This window comes from Falco peregrinus, chromosome 2 (genome assembly GCF_023634155.1).
Source record: "Falco peregrinus isolate bFalPer1 chromosome 2, bFalPer1.pri, whole genome shotgun sequence".
Taxonomy (NCBI): domain Eukaryota; kingdom Metazoa; phylum Chordata; class Aves; order Falconiformes; family Falconidae; genus Falco; species Falco peregrinus.
Window position 1 is genome coordinate 24,670,201 of NC_073722.1, and position 18,742 is coordinate 24,688,942.

The following is an 18,742-nucleotide window of genomic DNA, read 5'->3' on the forward strand; positions in this document are numbered from 1 at the left end:
GCTTTCCCTCCAGGGTCACCAAGTGGGTCAGGATCATTTGTTCTTTCCAATAAAAACAAATTACACAGGAGGAAAAAAAAGGTTAATCTTCTTGAAAATAGCAAACCTTAAAGATTTTTGTAGTGTTTTTCTGAAGATCCCTTTCCTTGGTAGTTCATTTGTTTCTTCACTTCTTCTCAGCACTTATGACTGGTGGGTTTCCTTTGTTAGTTTGTTAAAGGATTTAAAAAATGGAAGATCAGAGGTCTTTAAAAAGGCATAAAGAATGAAGGTAGCTTTCAATGGGATATGAGCCCATCAGCTGTTCTTGTTGCTTTCCCCAGGAGGCCCTAGGGTTGAGTGTTGAGAAGGATGCCTCTCCAGCCTCAGGCACGATCAGCAGGACTCAGACCGGTTGTGAAGCCCTGACTGTCAGACCCTACAGTTGCTTCTTATCCTCAATATAGGAGTTCAGATCTCGCTCCAAGGCAGCAAATGGCAAAAGTTACTTTTAGGCAGGCATCATATTTTTGTAAGGTTGCTTTCAGGTAGACTTCATGAAGCCATTACGCTGAGAGTTATTTTACAACAGCTGCTTAAAACTAAAGTTAGGCTTTTGACTGTTTTTAAAAGGTGGTTTGGGTGTTTAAAGCTCTGTGCACATCCCAAGCTGTCGCATACACAGATGCGAAATGACTTGGCACACAAAGATACCGATCTTGGCCTCCCACCACATCAAAAGAAGTCCTGTGCACTTGTGGCGGAGTGGCAGGACAAGAGCACCATCACAAGCCGCTCTCCTGCTTCGCTGACAATCTTCCATCCCCTCACCCTCTGCAAACTCTCTTGCTGCTGTAACTGTCTCATGCTGTGAAAACGGGCCATTGTGTTTTCGCATGCGCTGCCGGAAGGCAGCAGGGGGTTGGGATGGTGCTAGGCATTGGGTTTCTGTTAACCTCATTAAAAAAATGGGAACATACTGTTATAAAAATAACACTTTATAATGGGGTTTCTTTTTTGTTTTTTAAGAGGCGATGCAGCATTCCCTCAGAACACTATAAACCCATTGTAACCAAGATACATTTTTGCGTGTGTGTATCTATCTATTAAAAAAATACAGAGATACCTGTATTGAGAACTTGCTTATATGGTTTACAAGATATGATGTGTATCTCACCAAATATTTTTTGGTGAAGGTGGTGCTTTCTGATTGTCTTTAACTCCTATGTCAAGTACCTCTGTAAAGAACTGTGACTGGTTGCAGGGCTTGGCTTGTACCAACTCGGCCTCCACGCGCTATATAGTGTACTACAAGGTCCTTGGTTTTTTGACAGACTTGTCAAAGTCTTCTGCTTTTGACAGACTTGAAAGTCTTCTGCTCTCCCATGCTTATTGTATGCTGCTGTTTTCAGAGCCTGCCAGAAATGTAACGTCTGTTTTCCCTGTGGAGGCAGGTGATTCATCCTTTAAGGAGCAACGTGTCCTACTCTGCCATTTCTTAGGACAATTTGTATTGGCCAAAAGATGCTGTAGAAGGAGGTGCTGCTTGTTCAGTGTGCCTCTGCCCCCAGGCCAGAACCCTGGCCGCCCTGCAGGTAATTAGAATAATCAATCTAAGGTTGACTGTCTCCCTTCACAGAAAGGTGCTGGGTATCATCTGGATTTGTTCTGGGTGGCCATTCTGATGATCATATGCTCCTTTATGGGTCTGCCCTGGTATGTTGCTGCTACCGTGATCTCCATAGCTCATATTGACAGCTTGAAGATGGAGACGGAAACTTCAGCCCCTGGAGAACAGCCCAAGTTTTTGGGAGTGAGGTATGTCAAACCAGAAAGGCCTTAATTGCCTTGTTTTCCTGTGAAGGTCAGTTTGTACTATAAATGTTCTTGCTTTGAGCAGGACATGTGTAGAAGTTCAGGGAGAATGGCGCTTGGATTTGCTGTAAATCTTCAGATCAGCTGTGCTTCCTTACAGCTTTTTTTTTTGTCCACAGAGGATATATCCAGTCAGAAATTTATCTGACGTAACCCTTTTGCAAATACTCTTTCTTGAAAAGGAAAATAGATGTACTGCGTGCGTGCCTGTGGACAGGGGAGAGCCTGTGCAAATGTGTGGAAACGAAAGAAGGCAAGGAGGGAAACTTTTCACCAGAACTTAGGCCATTTCTTGGTATGCTTTAGGCATGCACGTTGAAGTCACCCCAAAATACACAAAGTTTTACAGAGTGAGTTCTGGTGCCCATGGGATGCTGCAAAGTTGTCATAAAGAATTTTGTGCTCCTTTCTTCGTATTTCCAAACCGGGCTGTGAGATTTAGGAGCGCAGGCCTCTGGCAATTCCTTGGACAAATCCCCATCTAACTCCTCAAAAGTTTATTACTTGGCCAGATCAGACGCAGTTTTCCAGTGTTGGAGAAAGGAGATAAATTTACTGTTGATTTCTTTATCCAGGGAGATTAGGCAAACATAATGCTAAAAAATCTAATTCTGTCATGCCTAGAGCAATTAGCTCTCCTTAATCAAGCAATTGTTTCTGTATTTGGTTGCCTTAATTAAGTGGTCCAAAGTACATTCAATAGGAGCACTTCTGGAAATCAGGCCACTTGTTTAGGCGACTAAATAGAAATTTAATGGCCTAACTTTCAGTACTCTGAAATATTAATGGCAGAAGTATGTTTGGATGTAGGGAGCAGATGTGGGTGCCAATGAAGGCACATGTTCAGCACCCTATGAAGGCCTGGACCATTTATCCAACTGCTGGAGTAATATGAGTAGGACTTAAAATATGCTACTAATCTAAGAGCGGAGAGCTCATGTTTTATTACCTATTTGCATGCTGTAAATAATGCCATGCAGAGAAGCGGGATTGCTAGTTAACAGTTTCTAATGTTTAACATGTAAACACACTCCTTACTCAGTAGCAGTACTCTGTTGACCCACAAACAGCAGAGCAAAGGCAGCATACAAAAGCTAACGTGGTGTTTGAAAAAAGAGGTGTACGAGGCTTAGTCAGGATCAGGGTACCTGCCTGATGCTGTTGGCTTGTAATTGCCAGTCTGCTTTGAGAACATGGCTGCAAAAACAAGTAGTCAGGCTTAACGTTGGGTTTGAGTCCTCTGGGAGGGAATAAAACCAGAGTAAACATCCTGCTCACCCAGTGATTTTATTTCAGGGAGCAGAGGGTCACTGGAGTCATCGTCTTCATTCTGACTGGTGTGTCTGTCTTCATGGCTCCCATCCTAAAGGTAAGGACCTCACCTTTTCTGCTTCCTTCTGCTCACACAGCCAGAGTAGGGCCACAGCAAGTATCAGGCTATTTTTACACTACTTTATCCAAGCCTATTATCCAAGTGTGAGGAAGGAGATTAGTGAGAATTACTGATGCAGTTTTACAGTTTTTTGGAAGCTTAAATACCTTTTGGAAGGACAAAATAATGTTGTAGCATGGTAGATAGTAATAGTGACACAGCTCAGGGCTATGATTTTTTTCATTTTAAGATTTTTCTTCCCGTTTGTGTAAAGTTAAATTTCCTTATGCTTCTCACTCTCGCTTCTGCTGTGCCTGTGTTTAATGGAAAATAAGTTGTGGATAAAGCTTGAGAGCCTACTGGTGGCATGACGGAAGGATGGCTGCCAATGCAGTAGAGCTGCTATGTGGAAGACACAGGTTAACAGATGGATATGTACTTTTAAAAGTAGATTTGCACTTATTTGAGTGTGCGTGCATCTTAACATATACACCTGAAGAAAATCTTTTGGTGCTTACTCATAGGCGGTGTGTGTGGCCCACTGAGGGTTGGTTTGGGTTTTTTTTATGAAAGAGAATAGGCAGAACTGGTGGAAATGACCAGAGCCTACAGCTGATGGTATTAGTCCGTGGGTACAGTTTTGGCCAAAAATCTTTGGGACTGTTGCCAGCAGCATGGGGGAGCTGTACCCTGCCAAGGCACATGCCTCAGCAGTGCGAGGCTCCTGCAGGTTGCCTGCTTTTTTTTTAAAAAAAAAAGAAAAGCCAGCGTAACAATCAAATTTTACTCTTTTAGGCTGGATCCTCCTAAAATAGCACATCCGTTATTGCTCAGAAATGATGCCCAGCTCAGCAGTGTGGAAAACATGTTTCTGGTGGAAACAGTGCAATTAAATGTGATTTCTTAATCTCCTGAATTTCTTTTTGTTGTGAGTTTAGCCAAGGCTCTGGACAGATGTGCTGCTGATGTGCCATTTAATCTAGGTAGGTAGCTGTTTTCCAAGACCCAAATTTTGTTGGCATGTAGCCACAGAGAAACGCATCCTTGGCAGATCATCAGATTGTTGAACGAAACTGGAAAACCTGCTTGTCCATGTCTTGTGGAGGATACTGCCTTCTCTGGGGATGATGATTTGAGTGGTGCCAAGTGCAGGCATACTGTACAACAGGAGATGTCAACTGCAGAAGTCCATCTCCATGGATCTGTAGACCGATGGTATGAGCCGAAGATGTCAACAGTAACATACAGACTGAAGCAGTGGCACCGTGCATCATAGCTCCGTGACGGAGCAGATGGGTGTCTGGAAAAGCATTTCTGGAGGAGGCAAATGAGATTTTGATCATGAGGAGGTTGGAAGCTGCAGGGGCTATGAGGCACAATTAGATGTGATCCTGAAGGGGAGGAGGCAGGCAGAGCGCAATGATGCTGCCTGTGTGTGAAGTGGAGGAGAGAAGGTGGCTTTACAAAGTCAGTGTGTTTCTGTTCTTGATTTCTAAGGTTGTTTTCACAACTAGCAGATTTTTGTGTAACAGTTTCCTCCTCTGCACAAACAGGCATTTCCATGCCCTTAATTTAGTGCCTGATTGTAATAATTCTGTTTGTTAGTTCATGTGACCTTTCCATGCAAGATCTCTCTTCCTCTATTCCACTGGGGTCTATTATTTCCCCTGTTATTGCTTCATTCATTAATTATTTCTCTGTGCCTCCCCTAAGAATGCAAATGGGCAAGATACTTATGGGAGGACGCCTGAGGATAAATCGGCACGCTCCTCGCCCACATGCCAGTGAGAAGTACCTGGCAGTGTTTCAGGACCTTTAACAAACTCCAGTGGCAGGGTCTCCTGCTTGAGGGAGCTGCTTTGCTAAATGCATTGCAGAAAATTTAGGTCTTCTCATGCCAGCAGCAAATTGAACATGTAACAATCCCAAATTCAATAAAACAGGCAATCCACAGAATAATCTCATCTTTGTTTTTTGTGGGGTTTGCAGTGTTTGTGCTGGTTTTGAACGTTACTGTTGTTTCTGCTCAGCTATGGCAGATCTCCACAGAAACATCCTCGGCCCTGTTTGGAGAATGACGGACACTTTCCTATAAATACATTTTTAATTCTGTTGGCTAGCAGCAGGTTTGCTCAGAGTGCCTAAGCCAGCAACCCCATAGTTAGTGAGTACTTTGCCAAAAGAAAGTCTTCCAAAGTGAAAGTGCCACTTGCTACTCTGCAGGATTATGTACTGAAGTTTCACCTAGGGATGATTTACAGGATTAATTATCGTGGAATGGTGAAATAATATTTGGACTTTTTTTTTTTTTTTTTTTAATGCAAACCAGGAAGAAATAGAGGGGGGGATAAAGAGAGCAATGTAAATGAACTAGGAAGCTAAACTCTGAAAGCCTCCTACCCAACTTGCTGGAGGAGATACCATCTTGCCTCATCTAATCCGTCTGATCCAATGAGGACTTTGAATCCCTTGGACACCCACAGCTACGTGAACCACATGCTGCCTCCCCATCCTTCCCCACAATGGCAGAGCGCTGAGCCCATGCTGCTGAAAAAATATTTGGCTTTTAATGTGAAATATTGACACAAGTCACTCAAGGAGGCAAATAAATCCAATAGAAGGATGAATTAGCAATCCGAAGCTCACAGGAGGTGATAGGGGATGAGACTCAGGGGAGGAAAGGCAAAAATATAGGCAGGAGGGCTTTGGTGAATAATGTGGTGGGGAATGTGATCAAAGGCTGAATAACTGCCATCTTACTTGCCTCTTTGATGAGTTACATGCACAGGTTGGAAGAGGAAGGTTCCTACAGCAGCAGGCTGGCCGCAGGTTGAGTGTGAGCCGTGGCTGTGCTGCGTCTGCCGTCCAGTGGCAGCCGCCTGCAACTGCACGAAGGGTTTCCTTCAGCGACAGGGGCAGAGCTCTTCCCGTCCTTCTTGGGTCCAAATAAATCACACAAAGGCCATTATTCAGCTCCTGCCTGTGGTTTGTGCCCAAGTATTCCCATTCACGTCACGCCACGCTGGCTGTGCATGGCTTTGTTGTGGGGCTGAGGAGAGCTTCCCCCTCTTGGCAGCCACGCGGTGGCTTTTGCCATTGAGGAAAGCTTTGTGTTTCAGGTTGGAGGGACTGGGCAGTGAGTATGTTTTTACCATATGCCTTCCTTCCTTCCTTCCTTCTGAAGGAAGATGTCCCCTTTGGCAGGACCAGCCATGGAGGAATGGGCAGCCCTTGAGGGGGCAGCAATCAGTGTTTGAAAGGACAGTTCTGGCAGTGAGGAAAGTAACTCATGGTCCTGTATTTGTGAATAGTTAGGGATCGATGTGTGTGAAAGTTGGAGCAGTCAGAGGTTTGGTGTGACTGTCATCACTGAGGTGGGACTCAAGAGGAGAGCCTTTCTGGGTGGATTTCCAGGGTTTGCTGAGCCAGATATCCTGCAGGATCATGCTGCCTTTTTGCCTTCTCTACCTTCTGCTTCTAGTCTCACCAGAAACCAGGAGGTAAAAAGCAGTTTGAAGCTTGCCAGAATACATTTACCTCACCTCTTCTTTAATTTGCTGACTGACCAGCACTGGCTGGCCTCCTTCCCTTTGGTTCTTGGAGAAACATCCAAGTCCCTCTGAAGCAGGAGAGCCCAGGGCTTGTTCAGCCCCTGCCCTGCCCTGCCCCTCAGTCCTCTGGTGATTCCACAAACATTCTTACAGCTCTCAAAACACAGCAGAAGGATTGCTGGCTTATCACTCCACGTCGTCCACCCGTAGGTGCTATCTGCATTGGCTACAGGCCTGGCCGTAGGTCCCTGCGCATGTTAGCGGTGCGTTGGGCGCGGGAAGGCCGTTGACTCAGTTTCTCCCACTCTTTCCACTGCAGTTCATTCCCATGCCGGTGCTCTACGGTGTCTTCCTCTACATGGGTGTTGCTTCCCTCAATGGTGTACAGGTGAGTCCCTCCGAGGACGGGAGCGTGCTGCCCACTGGGCCTTCTCCAGAAGATAGCAATCATTAACCAGTGCTGGCTTTCCTTCACGAGCCCTCCGGCCTTTCCCTTCTCCTTCAACGCCTCCCGTCCCCTTCCCAAGGCACACAGGGAGGCTGACAGCCATGTACGAACAGGCCGGCTGTCCTGAGGTTAAGACCGAAGGGGGCGATCAGCTCTATGGGAGAGCAGCCGGGCCTGGGCCCTGTCAGCGATGTGGGGGGTGCTTTGTGAAGGCCCGGGGTCCACCTCCTCCCACCCGCCAGCCCCATGCTGGCCATGCTGAGGGCGGCCAGCGCTTGCCGAGGCCCCAGGCTGGCTCCCAGGGTGGTCAGGCAGGGGGGCCTCTGTGGAGGCCTCCATCCAGGCTGAGGGAAAACAAGGGAAGGTGATTTATGGCGGCGGGGTCATTCTGCAGTGTTAACGAGCGGGAACGCTGCTCTTTGCCAGGGAGGGGAAGCCAAGCCCCCCTCTTTGTCATTGAGGAAATATTACGTAAGGAGCCTTTCTCACAGCGCAGTGTCTGTGGCTGGCCCTAGGAAGCTGGAAGTGGTTTTGTTGCTTTCTGGCACCCTGTTAATTGTGGCCTTTCTTCTCTGCGCTTGGTTGTGCTCTAGCAGGAAAAGACTGCCTGTTCTGTGAGCACCATGAGAATTTCCTTGGGTATTCTTTAAAACGGCCCTAGCTTTCATTCACTGGTGTGAGAGCCATCTGGTCCCGGCAGTGGGCAGCCAGCCCATGCTCGGGCAGGGGACAACGAGGGGACTGTAATGTTCACCCTGGGGTTGGTTCTGCTGGAGGGGATTTCCCCTGCTTCCCGACCCAGGTGGTCGGGGGGACTGGGCAGCTTGTTTTCCCCTGATGAAGGATGTTTTTCACTGGATGAGAAATCCCAGTTTTGGTTTAACTCCAAGTCCATCTGGTCCAGCATGGGGGAGGGGACGCTGCCGGAAAAGCTGCCTGTCTTCCTTGCTCTTTGGTTAGGTGCTTTTCTACTCTCTGGTAGTGTGATGTCTGCCCTCACCTCTGTTGACCTCTGCTCCCAATTTATTTGGAAAATAAATGTTTTTAAATGCTGAATGTTTTTCCTTGGCAGGAGCAGGGCAGAGGAGGGTGGCAGAAGTAACCCAGAGCTTGATGCTGACAGTAGCTTGGGCATTCGTCTTGTTTTCTCTGTTTTGTGGGTAACTGAGTGCTCCCTTCAAGAGAAAATTCCTGGTGTCTGCAGCTACAGCAGATTGGGCCCATTCTTTTGAAGCCAGCAGAGCAATGTCCACTGATACCTTCGTTCCTTGGTTTTACACCCTGACCACCAGAGCACACAGAGTCCTGCTCCTTGAAATGATAGGCACTTCAGGGCCTTGCTTTGGGAGGTGCTTCGCTCCTGTGTCTCTGTTTAGTTGCCGATAGTAGTGTCAACCTAGGACCATCACTTGAGACAACTGAGTTATCATGTTTAGCCCACCCTGCGTTAAGCACATGTTGGGGCAGAAGAGCTGTGCTGGGTTTTCTACTGGGTTTCTTTTATGGAATGAAAGCAAGTTGACGCAAGGTCATGCTTCGTAGCTTCTTAGTGGAATAATGCTTATATATCTCTTTTTTTTGTGTGTACCCCGGGTTTCATTTAATGGTCTGTTTCTTTTCCTTTCCAGTTCATGGATCGTCTGAAGCTGCTCTTGATGCCTCTAAAACACCAGCCTGACTTTATCTACCTGCGCCACGTCCCACTGCGCAGGGTCCATCTGTTCACCTTCCTGCAGGTGGTGTGCCTGGCCCTCCTCTGGATCCTCAAGTCGACCGTGGCTGCTATCATATTCCCCGTCATGGTAGGTGACATTGTCCTTCACATCCCTCCCTTTGGCACCCTGCACATTCTGCGCACAGTCATACCCTCCCATAAATGGGCAAATCCAGCCTCTCTCTGTCAAATCCCGAGCTTGGGGCTCTGCCTCCATTCCCAGCACTCGTGCAAAGTTGTGCAGGGTCAGCATTGCCACGGCTGCCTTGACATAAATCCTCTGGAGGAAAACGAGCCTGGAAAGTTAATTTTTTTCCAGACAGGTGTAGTTAATTTTGACTGTTTCTGGCTGCCAAGGTTAGATTTGCCATGTTTTCTCCTTGAGCTGCATAAATGAATGAGAGGTGCATAGTTTTCCTTTTTTAGTCCATGCTAATTACTGTGCAGAAAATGTCTGCCTTGCTTTTAAATAGCACAAATTGACAAAACCAAGAATGAGGCTCACTGCTAAGAGGCGTGCTAAACAGAGGGAAAGGGAAAATCAAGAGCAAAAAAGAAAAGAATGTATTTTTCCTTAAACTTGAGTAAAAAGGCAATAATGTTGATTCTTGTGTTTCACATTGGAGGATGGTATGTAAGTCTGTAGGATGACTGTCCTTTTTCTAATAATGCTTGTCAGAGTCATGTTAAAACTTACTTTGGCTGTTGAGAGATAAAATGTTCACCACACAGAAGAACTGTTTCTTACATACATGCTGTACAGTTGGACTGATACAGTATTTCTGCGTCAGGGAAGGGCAATAGTGAAACAGCTTTCTGTGCATTTAGATTATTACTACAGCTGTAGACACAATTAGGCACTTGTGTGAAATGAAGAACTAGTGTTAAGCGGAGTTTATATGTATACCTTGCCTCAGACATTGCAACCTGTGGCCATGGATCCTAAACAAGGGAGCACGGAGCAGATCCTTCTCCCCGTCCGTGCCTGACCTGTAGCTCAGCTGGAACAGTTGGGAGGAAGGTGACCGCAGGGCCAAGTGGATCAAGCGTGGATCTGATGGGACCACAGCTGCACGTGCAGAGATTTTGCTGAGTCTGGTCTCTGGCTTGAAGATGGGTCAGACTGCTACAAAGGCAAAGCTCTATGAAACTCACTTAAGAAATCTGGGACCATGTCACCCAGTTTCAGGTTTATAGACAAGTGAAATTTCACTTGAGGGTGTGGTTGCAAACTGCAGTGCTTATTTAAGGGAGAGAAGGAGGGAAAGAAGCAAACAGAACAAGGACAAACATTTGTTCTGTGGTGCTGGTGACATGAGAAGAGAAAAGATGATGCAAGAAAAAAAATCCTCCAAACATTCTTGCTGGGACATGTTCATATGCAAAGGCATTAAAAATCAGCAGCTCCCACTGACACGCCATTCCATTGCATTTTCATGGCTGTGCTGTACTGCTATTGAAAGCTGAGGCTAAGATCGGAACACTCTCTTTGCCCATAATAGAATCTCAGTGAACCATAAGCCTGCTGAAGTTTGTTATAATGGTGCAAACTCAGTGAAAGTACATTCACAGCTTAAATGTAAGCTGTCTCTGGTGACAAAAACCTCAATTATTTGCACTCATGAACAAAAAGACTGTAAACTTCCAACTTGTGAAGGTCCGGCCCATAGCCAAACCTCTGCTTATCTGAAGGAAAAGCACTTTTAATACAGAAGTAATTCATAATGGGATAATCATGGGTGTCTACATGGCATCTTTCCACCCCCTGAGTAATTTCTCACTTCTGTAATCATGTCTTAAGTTATGCAAGTCAAAGCTTGAGATTCTTTCCTAGGAATTGTTTGTGCTGTTGATCATCGTTGCTCAGAAAAAAACCTCTTCATCTTAAAGGCAAGAATGGATTCTACCTTCTAGTAGCCAGGTCGAGCTTTTGGTCTGTCAGCCATACCCTTTGGTAAAGCATACGTCTGATCTTGGTAGGCATCTGGTGGCAGTGTTAAATCCAGTGTCGGTGTAAACACCGATTTCAGACATGTCCCTTCTTTTTTTTTCCCCAGTGCCTTTGATTGCAGTCTTGCACAGGAAAAGCTTTTCCTCTGGTTTCATGCAGCCATGATCCTAGTAAACTTCATTTTGCAAACTCTGAGGGTGCAGTTTGGCCCTTGTCTAATTACTAAAGAGTTCTTGCATCTGAGGAAGTGGTGAGAACAAAATGAACCTGCATATGTAGGCTGAATCCAAAAATAAATGAAAATACTAATTTTTTTGTGTGTCTGTTATTTTGCCGGATGCCTGTCAGTTGGATGTTAAAGGTGACCTTTATCTCTACAGGAGCATTAAGTGATTACATACTTTTTTCTGGACATTGCTCCTGTTTATTCCAACGTGAAGCAGTCACGGTTCAGACTTCCAAGTTGCTAGAGATATCCTGGGTGTTCATCGTGTTCTCTGTGTGCTCATTTACAACCAGAACTGAAGTGTGTAGGATTCAGAAGCAGCATCAAGAGAAATGCACATAGCGTTCCCAGTTAAAGGTAAAATGTGACTGAGCAGTCCCTCTCTGCCTTTTCAGATCCTGGCACTTGTAGCAGTCAGAAAAGCCATGGACTACCTCTTCTCCCAGCATGACTTAAGCTTTCTTGACGACGTCATTCCAGAAAAGGACAAGAAAAAGAAAGAAGATGAGAAGAAAAAGAAAAAGAAGAAGGGCAGTATGGACAGTGACAATGATGATGTAAGGAGCTTTCTGCCCTTGTCAAATTACTCATTTCTAGCCAGCTAATCCCAGGGGACTGTCCATGCCTCTCCCCAGTGCTGGGGCTGGGGATTTCCCCGCCTCCTTTGAAGCCGACCAGCTCAGTCTTTTGCTGCTGCAGCAATCGGCCTCAAAACTTCTTTTCTACACTGCCTTCCCTTTTCCAGATGTCACCAGCCTGTGGTAGGTGGTACCTGAATTGCCAAGAATGAAATCACACTTTCCACAAGAGCACTAGGTACCTGCTGAGATGTCATGCCCTTTACTAGAATGCCTTTCATCACCCTGTCTTGTTCATTTTTACCTCCTCCACCTTTCTGCCCCGTCATTGTCTTTTACGTTTTAGGAGGAGAATGGTTTTTGCCAGCAGCTATGTTACTTCTGAATATATCACGGTTTTCTTTGTTGATCTTTTTTTAATTACTCTTTTTAAAAGCACAAAAAGGTACGACTTGTCATATTGCAGGAAAGACTGCTTTCTGTTGGTAATACTCATGTTGGAAATATTTTCAAAGCACACATGCCCTTCTGCAGTATACTCTCTGGTCCTACCACAGGTTCGCAGCATGCCCTAAAATAGCGAGACATAGCTGCTTATGTTGTTACTGAGTGCGGTGACCTGACTAGACCAGATCCACGTGCCTTAGACTGTTCTATTTTTTACTGTATGTATAAGAAGAAGAAATGTAGTCCTCGTGCCTTTAAACATTCTCCTGTCCAGGTGTAGCATGACCTCAAATTTTATAAATTTATACTGAAGTGCTAAACACACTGACTGTATAGCACTTTGTGTAGCACACGTGAGCTGCCTTTGGAGAGCTGCCTACATCGGTCAGCATTACGCTTTGCAATGTGAAAAGGGAGCTAGGCTTTAATAATTTTAGACTATGTGGAGAGTCCTATGCACAGCATCACTTTTTCTGCTCATGTAACCCTCCAGGGTTCATGAAGAAGGGCTTTTCCTATGATGTAGGCAGAGGTAAGATCACCCGAAGCTTTAAAATAATCCCATTTTAACATGGCAGGAGAAGCAGAGGGGAAGAGGTCACACCCTGGGATGAGGCAGGCAGCAGGAAAAGTCAACTGGCCCTTTCTCGAGCACTCCTGCCTGGGTTGCTGGCCTGCAGCCCCCAAGGTTTGAACTGCAAGCAGTGTGTGGCATGGCAGAGTGGCACCAGTCGTTGGTCTGCTTGCTCCCTGACCTCTGTAGCTAATATGCAGTGGGTACAACAACAGCCTCCCCAAGAAGCAGCTGCTGGGTCAGTGTGTCTTCCAGGAGAGCTTCTTGCAGCAAAGGCCGAAGGTGGCATCACTGCCACCAACCCAGAGGGTCACAGCAGGTGCTGTTGTGCCTCACTGTGTGCCTAGAGGGTTTCTGCTAGGTATTGTCTGCAGCCTTTCTGCACTGAGCAGATCTCAGCTCTCCTTGTGGGTTGGATAATAAATCTGGTGTCTGCAAGAGGAAAATGGCAGCTCCAGGGGTTCCCCCAGGCCATCCCGATGCTTCATTGGGCTCAAGGTTGGGAGGACAGAAAAGGCAACCTCAGGTCTGGTGGAAGTCAAGCTAGAACCTGAGTCCTTTATGTGAGAGCAGATCTGTGTCAGAGGCAACAAAGTCAGGCTGTTCTGATGTGAAAGCATGCAAAGGCCTTTCTACAAAGAATATATGCTGTCTAAAATAGTGCATGTACACTGCAAAGAGACAAAACTATGAATTCTGTTGTTGAGGGTGCAGTGTTGTAGGAGGTAGCCTGGATCCACGCCTTGTTGAATCAAGCTGAATCCCAGCTGGGAAGATTGGCTCTTACTTAAGACAGCAAGCTCCCCTTTCCTGTCATTACTCTAGTTCCTGGGAGGCCGAGGGTGAGGGTTTCCTTCAGCAGATAACTTCGTGCAAACCAAAATGAGAGAAAACATGCTACTGTGTGTAGTGAATAGTCAGCAAAGGTGTGACTCCATCCCCTCCTCCTGACTGATTTTAATCTAGCAGCATCGTATGCTGAGCCATGGCTCCCCCATCTCTGGTATGTTTTAAGCTATCTCCTCTCTTCTCAGGCTTTTCATGAATTTCAGGTACAGTACTTGATCTAATGGGTAAGAGATTTTATGCAAAATGTTGGTTCTTAACTCTTCTTGGATTTTTTTCAGCACTTGCTTTTACCAGCTTCCTGAACATAAAGCACTTGGCATTATTGGTTTGAGAATTTTCACCCTTTCCCTTCCAGAACTATACCCCCACAAAGTCCTGTGGCATTTGGTGGGCAATACACCAACCAGAGCTCAGCAAAATGAATCGCTGGGCGATACTGATGCAAACGGTGTTAGATGAATGAGTATGGGAAAACCTGGCATTAGTGGAGACTGCTCTCAGCACTAGTTAGGACCCACCTAAAGTTCTCGCTGGGGGTTTGTCACTGGGGACAACAAAGAAGGAGCTGCGAGGAAGGTCTTTCTGTAATCTTGCTGTTTTACCCTCCAGCTTGTCTTTAAAACTTATGAAATAATGCAACTAATCGCTGCATTTGCCTCATGAAAACTCAGGCGCCTTGCTTTTCTCTGCAGTTTTATGTCAAAAAATGTGTGATTCAAGAAAGGCCAGGTTGGTTTTTTTTTTAAATCTTGGGCTAGTACATTTAGTTTCAGAGTCAGAAGTGCTGTGTGATGGTCTCTTCTCCCCTTTGGGGCATTTTTGCCAACTGCAGATACTTTCTCTGTCTCTCTGTTCATTTTAGGTGGCAAAGTTTAAGGTAGACCCTGAGTGACATCGTTGCTGTTCCACAGACCTCTTAGCTTTATTTATTGATACTGAAACAGTGGTATGTTGGAGAGGTTACCCAGCTCCATTAACAGCATGGCCCCAAACGGATGGGGATTTTGAGATGGATTTATCGCCTCTGTGCTTTTATGGGGAATCATCTTTATTTGAGCTACTCAGTCTCGAAAAAATGCTCCTGAGGAAACGTTTTGCTATTGGAGTAAGAAATATTGCATTGGATGTCAGTTATATTAAAATAATAATAATAAAATATCCAGGGAGAGCTATTCTCTGGCCTCTGTAACATTTTCCTGCCCTGACTTGAAGGTCTCCCTCTCTCCACCTCAGCGCTGTGCTAGGTGCTGTGTCTAGTTCTCTCCAGGAACAAAGATGTGTTAACGTTTCTGGCAAATAGCACCTTACTTCCTTTGCCGTGTTACGCAATGTCAACCTGTCTTTGGTAATGAGAAGCTAGTTTTATTTTTAAAAAAGCTAAATAATTCCCAGTACCTTCTACTAAGCATAAGCTAGTAGATTATTGAAGGCAGCAGGGTATGAATCATGCTGGTACCCAGCATCTGGGAGACCCCATGTATGGCTTTTCTATGTACTTGTGCAACATTCACCGGTTTGCTGTTTCTCCTGGCTGGCTGGGAATTCTTACAGTTCTTAAAAGGGCCCTGGGTTCGATGAACTATTTTTCTGTAAATAGAGGTGTAACTGAGACTGAATCAACTTAAATCAAAGGGGGAGCTGAGACAGCCCAGCTTAAGGAACCTCTGCCATATTGTGCCTGGCCCTCGCCCTTGTAGAGCAATTGGGAAGAAAAAAGGGGTTTTACAGAAATCACAGCAAGATAAAAAGTTTTGATGAGCTTTCACAGAAGCCAATGCCCTGACATTTCTGCCTACGAATGCATTTTCCATCTGTGTTTCCTGCAGCCAACTCCAAGATCCACTGGGTGGTGTCTTATAAACTGGTGGCAAAGGAGCTGGTGAGGTGGGGAAGGGGGGAGATAACGATCACACAAGAGTATTTGTTCAATCTGGGTTACTTTCATAGTGTGAAGGAAGAGGGAAAGCGGGGTGCAGTGGGGAACCAGTGGAAACCAGCAGGCAACTAAGTCGGACAATGCTTTTTTATTTTTTCTTATTTTCTTTTCCTCATTCCTACAGAAACTATATGAAGGATAATTTTAATTTGTGGGAGACGATAAGAGAGAGAGCAGTGAGAATATTCTAAGACCTTTTACACGTTTCTTTCACAGTCTGACTGCCCCTACTCAGAAAAAGTCCCAAGTATTAAAATACCAATGGACATCATGGAGCAGGAACCTTTCCTAAGTGATAGCAAACCTGCCGACAGTGAGTAGAACTAACCTCTTGCATGCCTGCTTGACTCTGACTTGCAGTACAAATATATATATATATATTTAGAGTGATTTTTTTTAAAAAAAAACACCTTTCCTAATACTTGAAAAGTACTTTTTCTTGTTCTTTTTTTTTTTTTATCTTTTTTTTTAATTTTCAGGCCTCTAATTTATGACAGATTTTGGTTTTGTGAGCTTTTTTCTTTGCTCGTTACAAAGTTGATGTTGTTCCTTCTGGTGCCTCCAGCTTAAGCGCTTTTATCCAGCTAACAGGTCTCTTGGCCACTCACCCTCTCCTCCTCTTTTTTCTGACCTTTCCTGTATTGTGTTAACTCTGCTGATGGTTTGATTTATTATTTTTTTTCCTCTGAGCCTAGTGTTCTGGATTTGCAGCACATCTAAACTGCATTGCTGTCCTGTTGCTGTTTGTTTCCTTAGGTGCCAAGCAGTTGCAAAAATCAACACTTAAAAAGAGTAATTAAGTGTGTCATTGATCCGCATTGCTCATTAAACTGACAAGGCAGTGATCAGTTGACCATTAATGTATTTCCCTTCTTAGGTGATTTGCTTTTGTGCTGTTCTGTTTCTTTTTAATTTCTTACGTTAATATCCATAATTGATTATTCTGATCTTCATTTTCAGTCATTTTCACTTTTCATGTTATAGACTTTGAAGTAAGGAATCGGGACTAACAACTGACCTTAGCTTTTCTGCCTTTGAGATGACTTTTTAAAATACTATGAGCAATGAGTGCCATCTGGAGATAAACATGCTGTTCTGTTGTGAGGCGAGAGGGGAGGAATAAGAGTGATAGTAATAAATCAGTACTGCTGCAAGGCTGGTGATTTCTAGGAGTAGGACCTAAACCCACAGATCTTTAGAGCCTTAAACTATCATTTAAGAGCTGGTACCCAAGTCCCTTGCTTTTCAGTGGCTTTTAGATACCTTAGGCAATCCTAAGCATTGCTCTGTGTGTTTTAAATACAGGAACACTTAGAGACTGGCATTCTAAAACAAAGCCAAGGAGAAAGAGGCATTTCCCTGACAGTTTAGATATTCTCAGTGTTTTGCTGATAAAAAAAGGAGCGAAATGAGCCTCAGACAACCTGACAGATCCTCCTCATTTTTCTGTTAAAATGCCCTGATGTGCTAAAACCAAACTGCATCCTAAATGATGTTATGGAGGGTTTTATGATCAAATGCACTGTTTTCCACATCTTTGAGGCTGAAATAGTTAAGGAGAAGTTAATTCTGCTGTAAACCTGTTTGTTGGCATGCCCTTTGAGAAAACAGAGGGTAAATCAGCCATGAGCCAAGCAGTAGTTAGTTTGTGTATTTGTACCTTTTTATAATCAGTAATTGATTTGCTGATTTTCAATTGGAAACAACACCCAAAAAAATAGGTAAATCAGGCCCATGGACTAGAAAAAGTAGCTGGAATCCAGCAACACTGTAGTATCATCCTCGACGATAAATGTGCTCTGCGATTCAAAGTATACTACTCATAATACTACCAACATGAGCTTTCCTTCAGCAATAGCAAAAGTAGGATTATTATTAACAGAGAGTACACTTCCCCATGCTGGGTCAGGAGGGGAAAGCCACTGGGGGCAACAAGCCACTTGTTTTCTTGCAAGGAGTTTGGGTGCGACAGTGAGGAGCACAGGGTAAATGAAGAGATGTAGATAAAAGGTAAGTGTCGAGACCTAAAGGTGGTAGAAGTCTTGGCAAATGAGTCTTGTGGTTGGTTTCAGCAGTCCAAGGGTTTTTGTCTTGGAGGAGAGAGAGAAAGGGATGGAGTATTTTTCTTTGCAAGCTGTGAAATTCACCTGGCAGGCAGTCAGCAGTAAATAAAGCATTGCCAAATAGATGAGAGTACACTGGAGAGACTGAGGCTGGGCTTGAGAAGCTGTCAGTGCTGCAAGCCGTGACAAACATGACTTTATTCCCTCCCTCACAGGAGAAAAATCACCAACATTCCTTGAACGCCATACGTCATGCTGATACAATTCCTTTCCTTCAGTCACACACCATGCCAAGGTAAGCGATTCTTCAAAAGCATCTCAGCTACCCCTCAGTATAACAAAAGTCAACAAGGCAAAGTTTCTGTCCCCCTGTAGGAAACTCTTAAAAAGCACTTTGAGAAAATCCCCTACGTAGGCTTGCAGCATCCCAAGTTGATTTACCAACATGGCCTTAACAGTGCTTGGGACAGGGAACAGAGAACCTGCGGGAGACCTGAGGGCTGCTCCGGCCTTGGTTAGACCCCAGCTTCAGTACCCATGGCTGATTTGGCGTCTGAACCAGAAGAAAGATGTGGATCAACTGGGAGGAGTCTAGAAAAAACATCTGCAGGGGAAAAATTAAATTAGTTGGGATTGTTTAGCCTTTTTTTTTAAAAAAAAGGCAGTGGGAGAGCTGTTATGCTTTCCTTCGGTCGTGTGACAGGATGTTGCAGAGAGGAAGTAATCCATTTTCCCATGTCTGTGGTGGAAAATAGAGCAAATAATAACCTTAAATTGCAGCAAGGAAGAGTTAAGTAACAATTTCTCAGAGCTCAGCCCCTTGGGGCCACCTTGGACCTCCCAACACCAGCAGTCGGAACTAGACCAAAGCAGCAATAGTCCTCCGAGGTGCCAAAGAAGTATCTGCACTTGCAGGCATTAGGGTGGGTGTGAAATTAATCTCAGTGGCTATAAGTGGATTTTTTCGAAGGCGGTTTATGAGGGTTGCCACTTGGTGTGAAGTATAAGTGCTGGAGGATACTCGGAGCTCCTCAGTCAGTGAAATTGGTGGTTTTACCTCCTGACACGAGCAGTGTTTAGACCCACTCACTAAAATTATCTTATGTCATGTACAGGCCTTATCTTAAGACCAGCTGCATATTACCACTGCCTATCAAGGTTATTTACTTGGTATCTATA

At 44.9% G+C, this 18,742-nt stretch overlaps 1 protein-coding gene across 10 annotated transcripts in view; it reads left to right on the forward strand.

The window, feature by feature from the left end:
• Positions 1 to 18,742, forward strand: part of SLC4A4 (solute carrier family 4 member 4) — a 236,799-nt gene that overhangs the window by 217,546 nt on the left and 511 nt on the right. For 7 of the 10 annotated variants that reach the window (XM_055797669.1, XM_055797671.1, XM_055797668.1 and 4 more), the window contains 6 exons: positions 1,619 to 1,797; positions 3,151 to 3,223; positions 7,097 to 7,165; positions 8,854 to 9,027; positions 11,512 to 11,673; positions 17,779 to 17,858. In XM_055797669.1, coding sequence (XP_055653644.1) covers positions 1,619 to 1,797; positions 3,151 to 3,223; positions 7,097 to 7,165; positions 8,854 to 9,027; positions 11,512 to 11,673; positions 17,779 to 17,858 — 737 coding nt within the window. Of the gene's footprint in view, positions 1 to 1,618; positions 1,798 to 3,150; positions 3,224 to 7,096; positions 7,166 to 8,853; positions 9,028 to 11,511; positions 11,674 to 15,716; positions 15,814 to 17,778; positions 17,859 to 18,742 lie in introns of all 10 variants that reach the window. The other 3 variants (XM_055797666.1, XM_055797673.1, XM_055797674.1) reach the window with 1 other exon arrangement.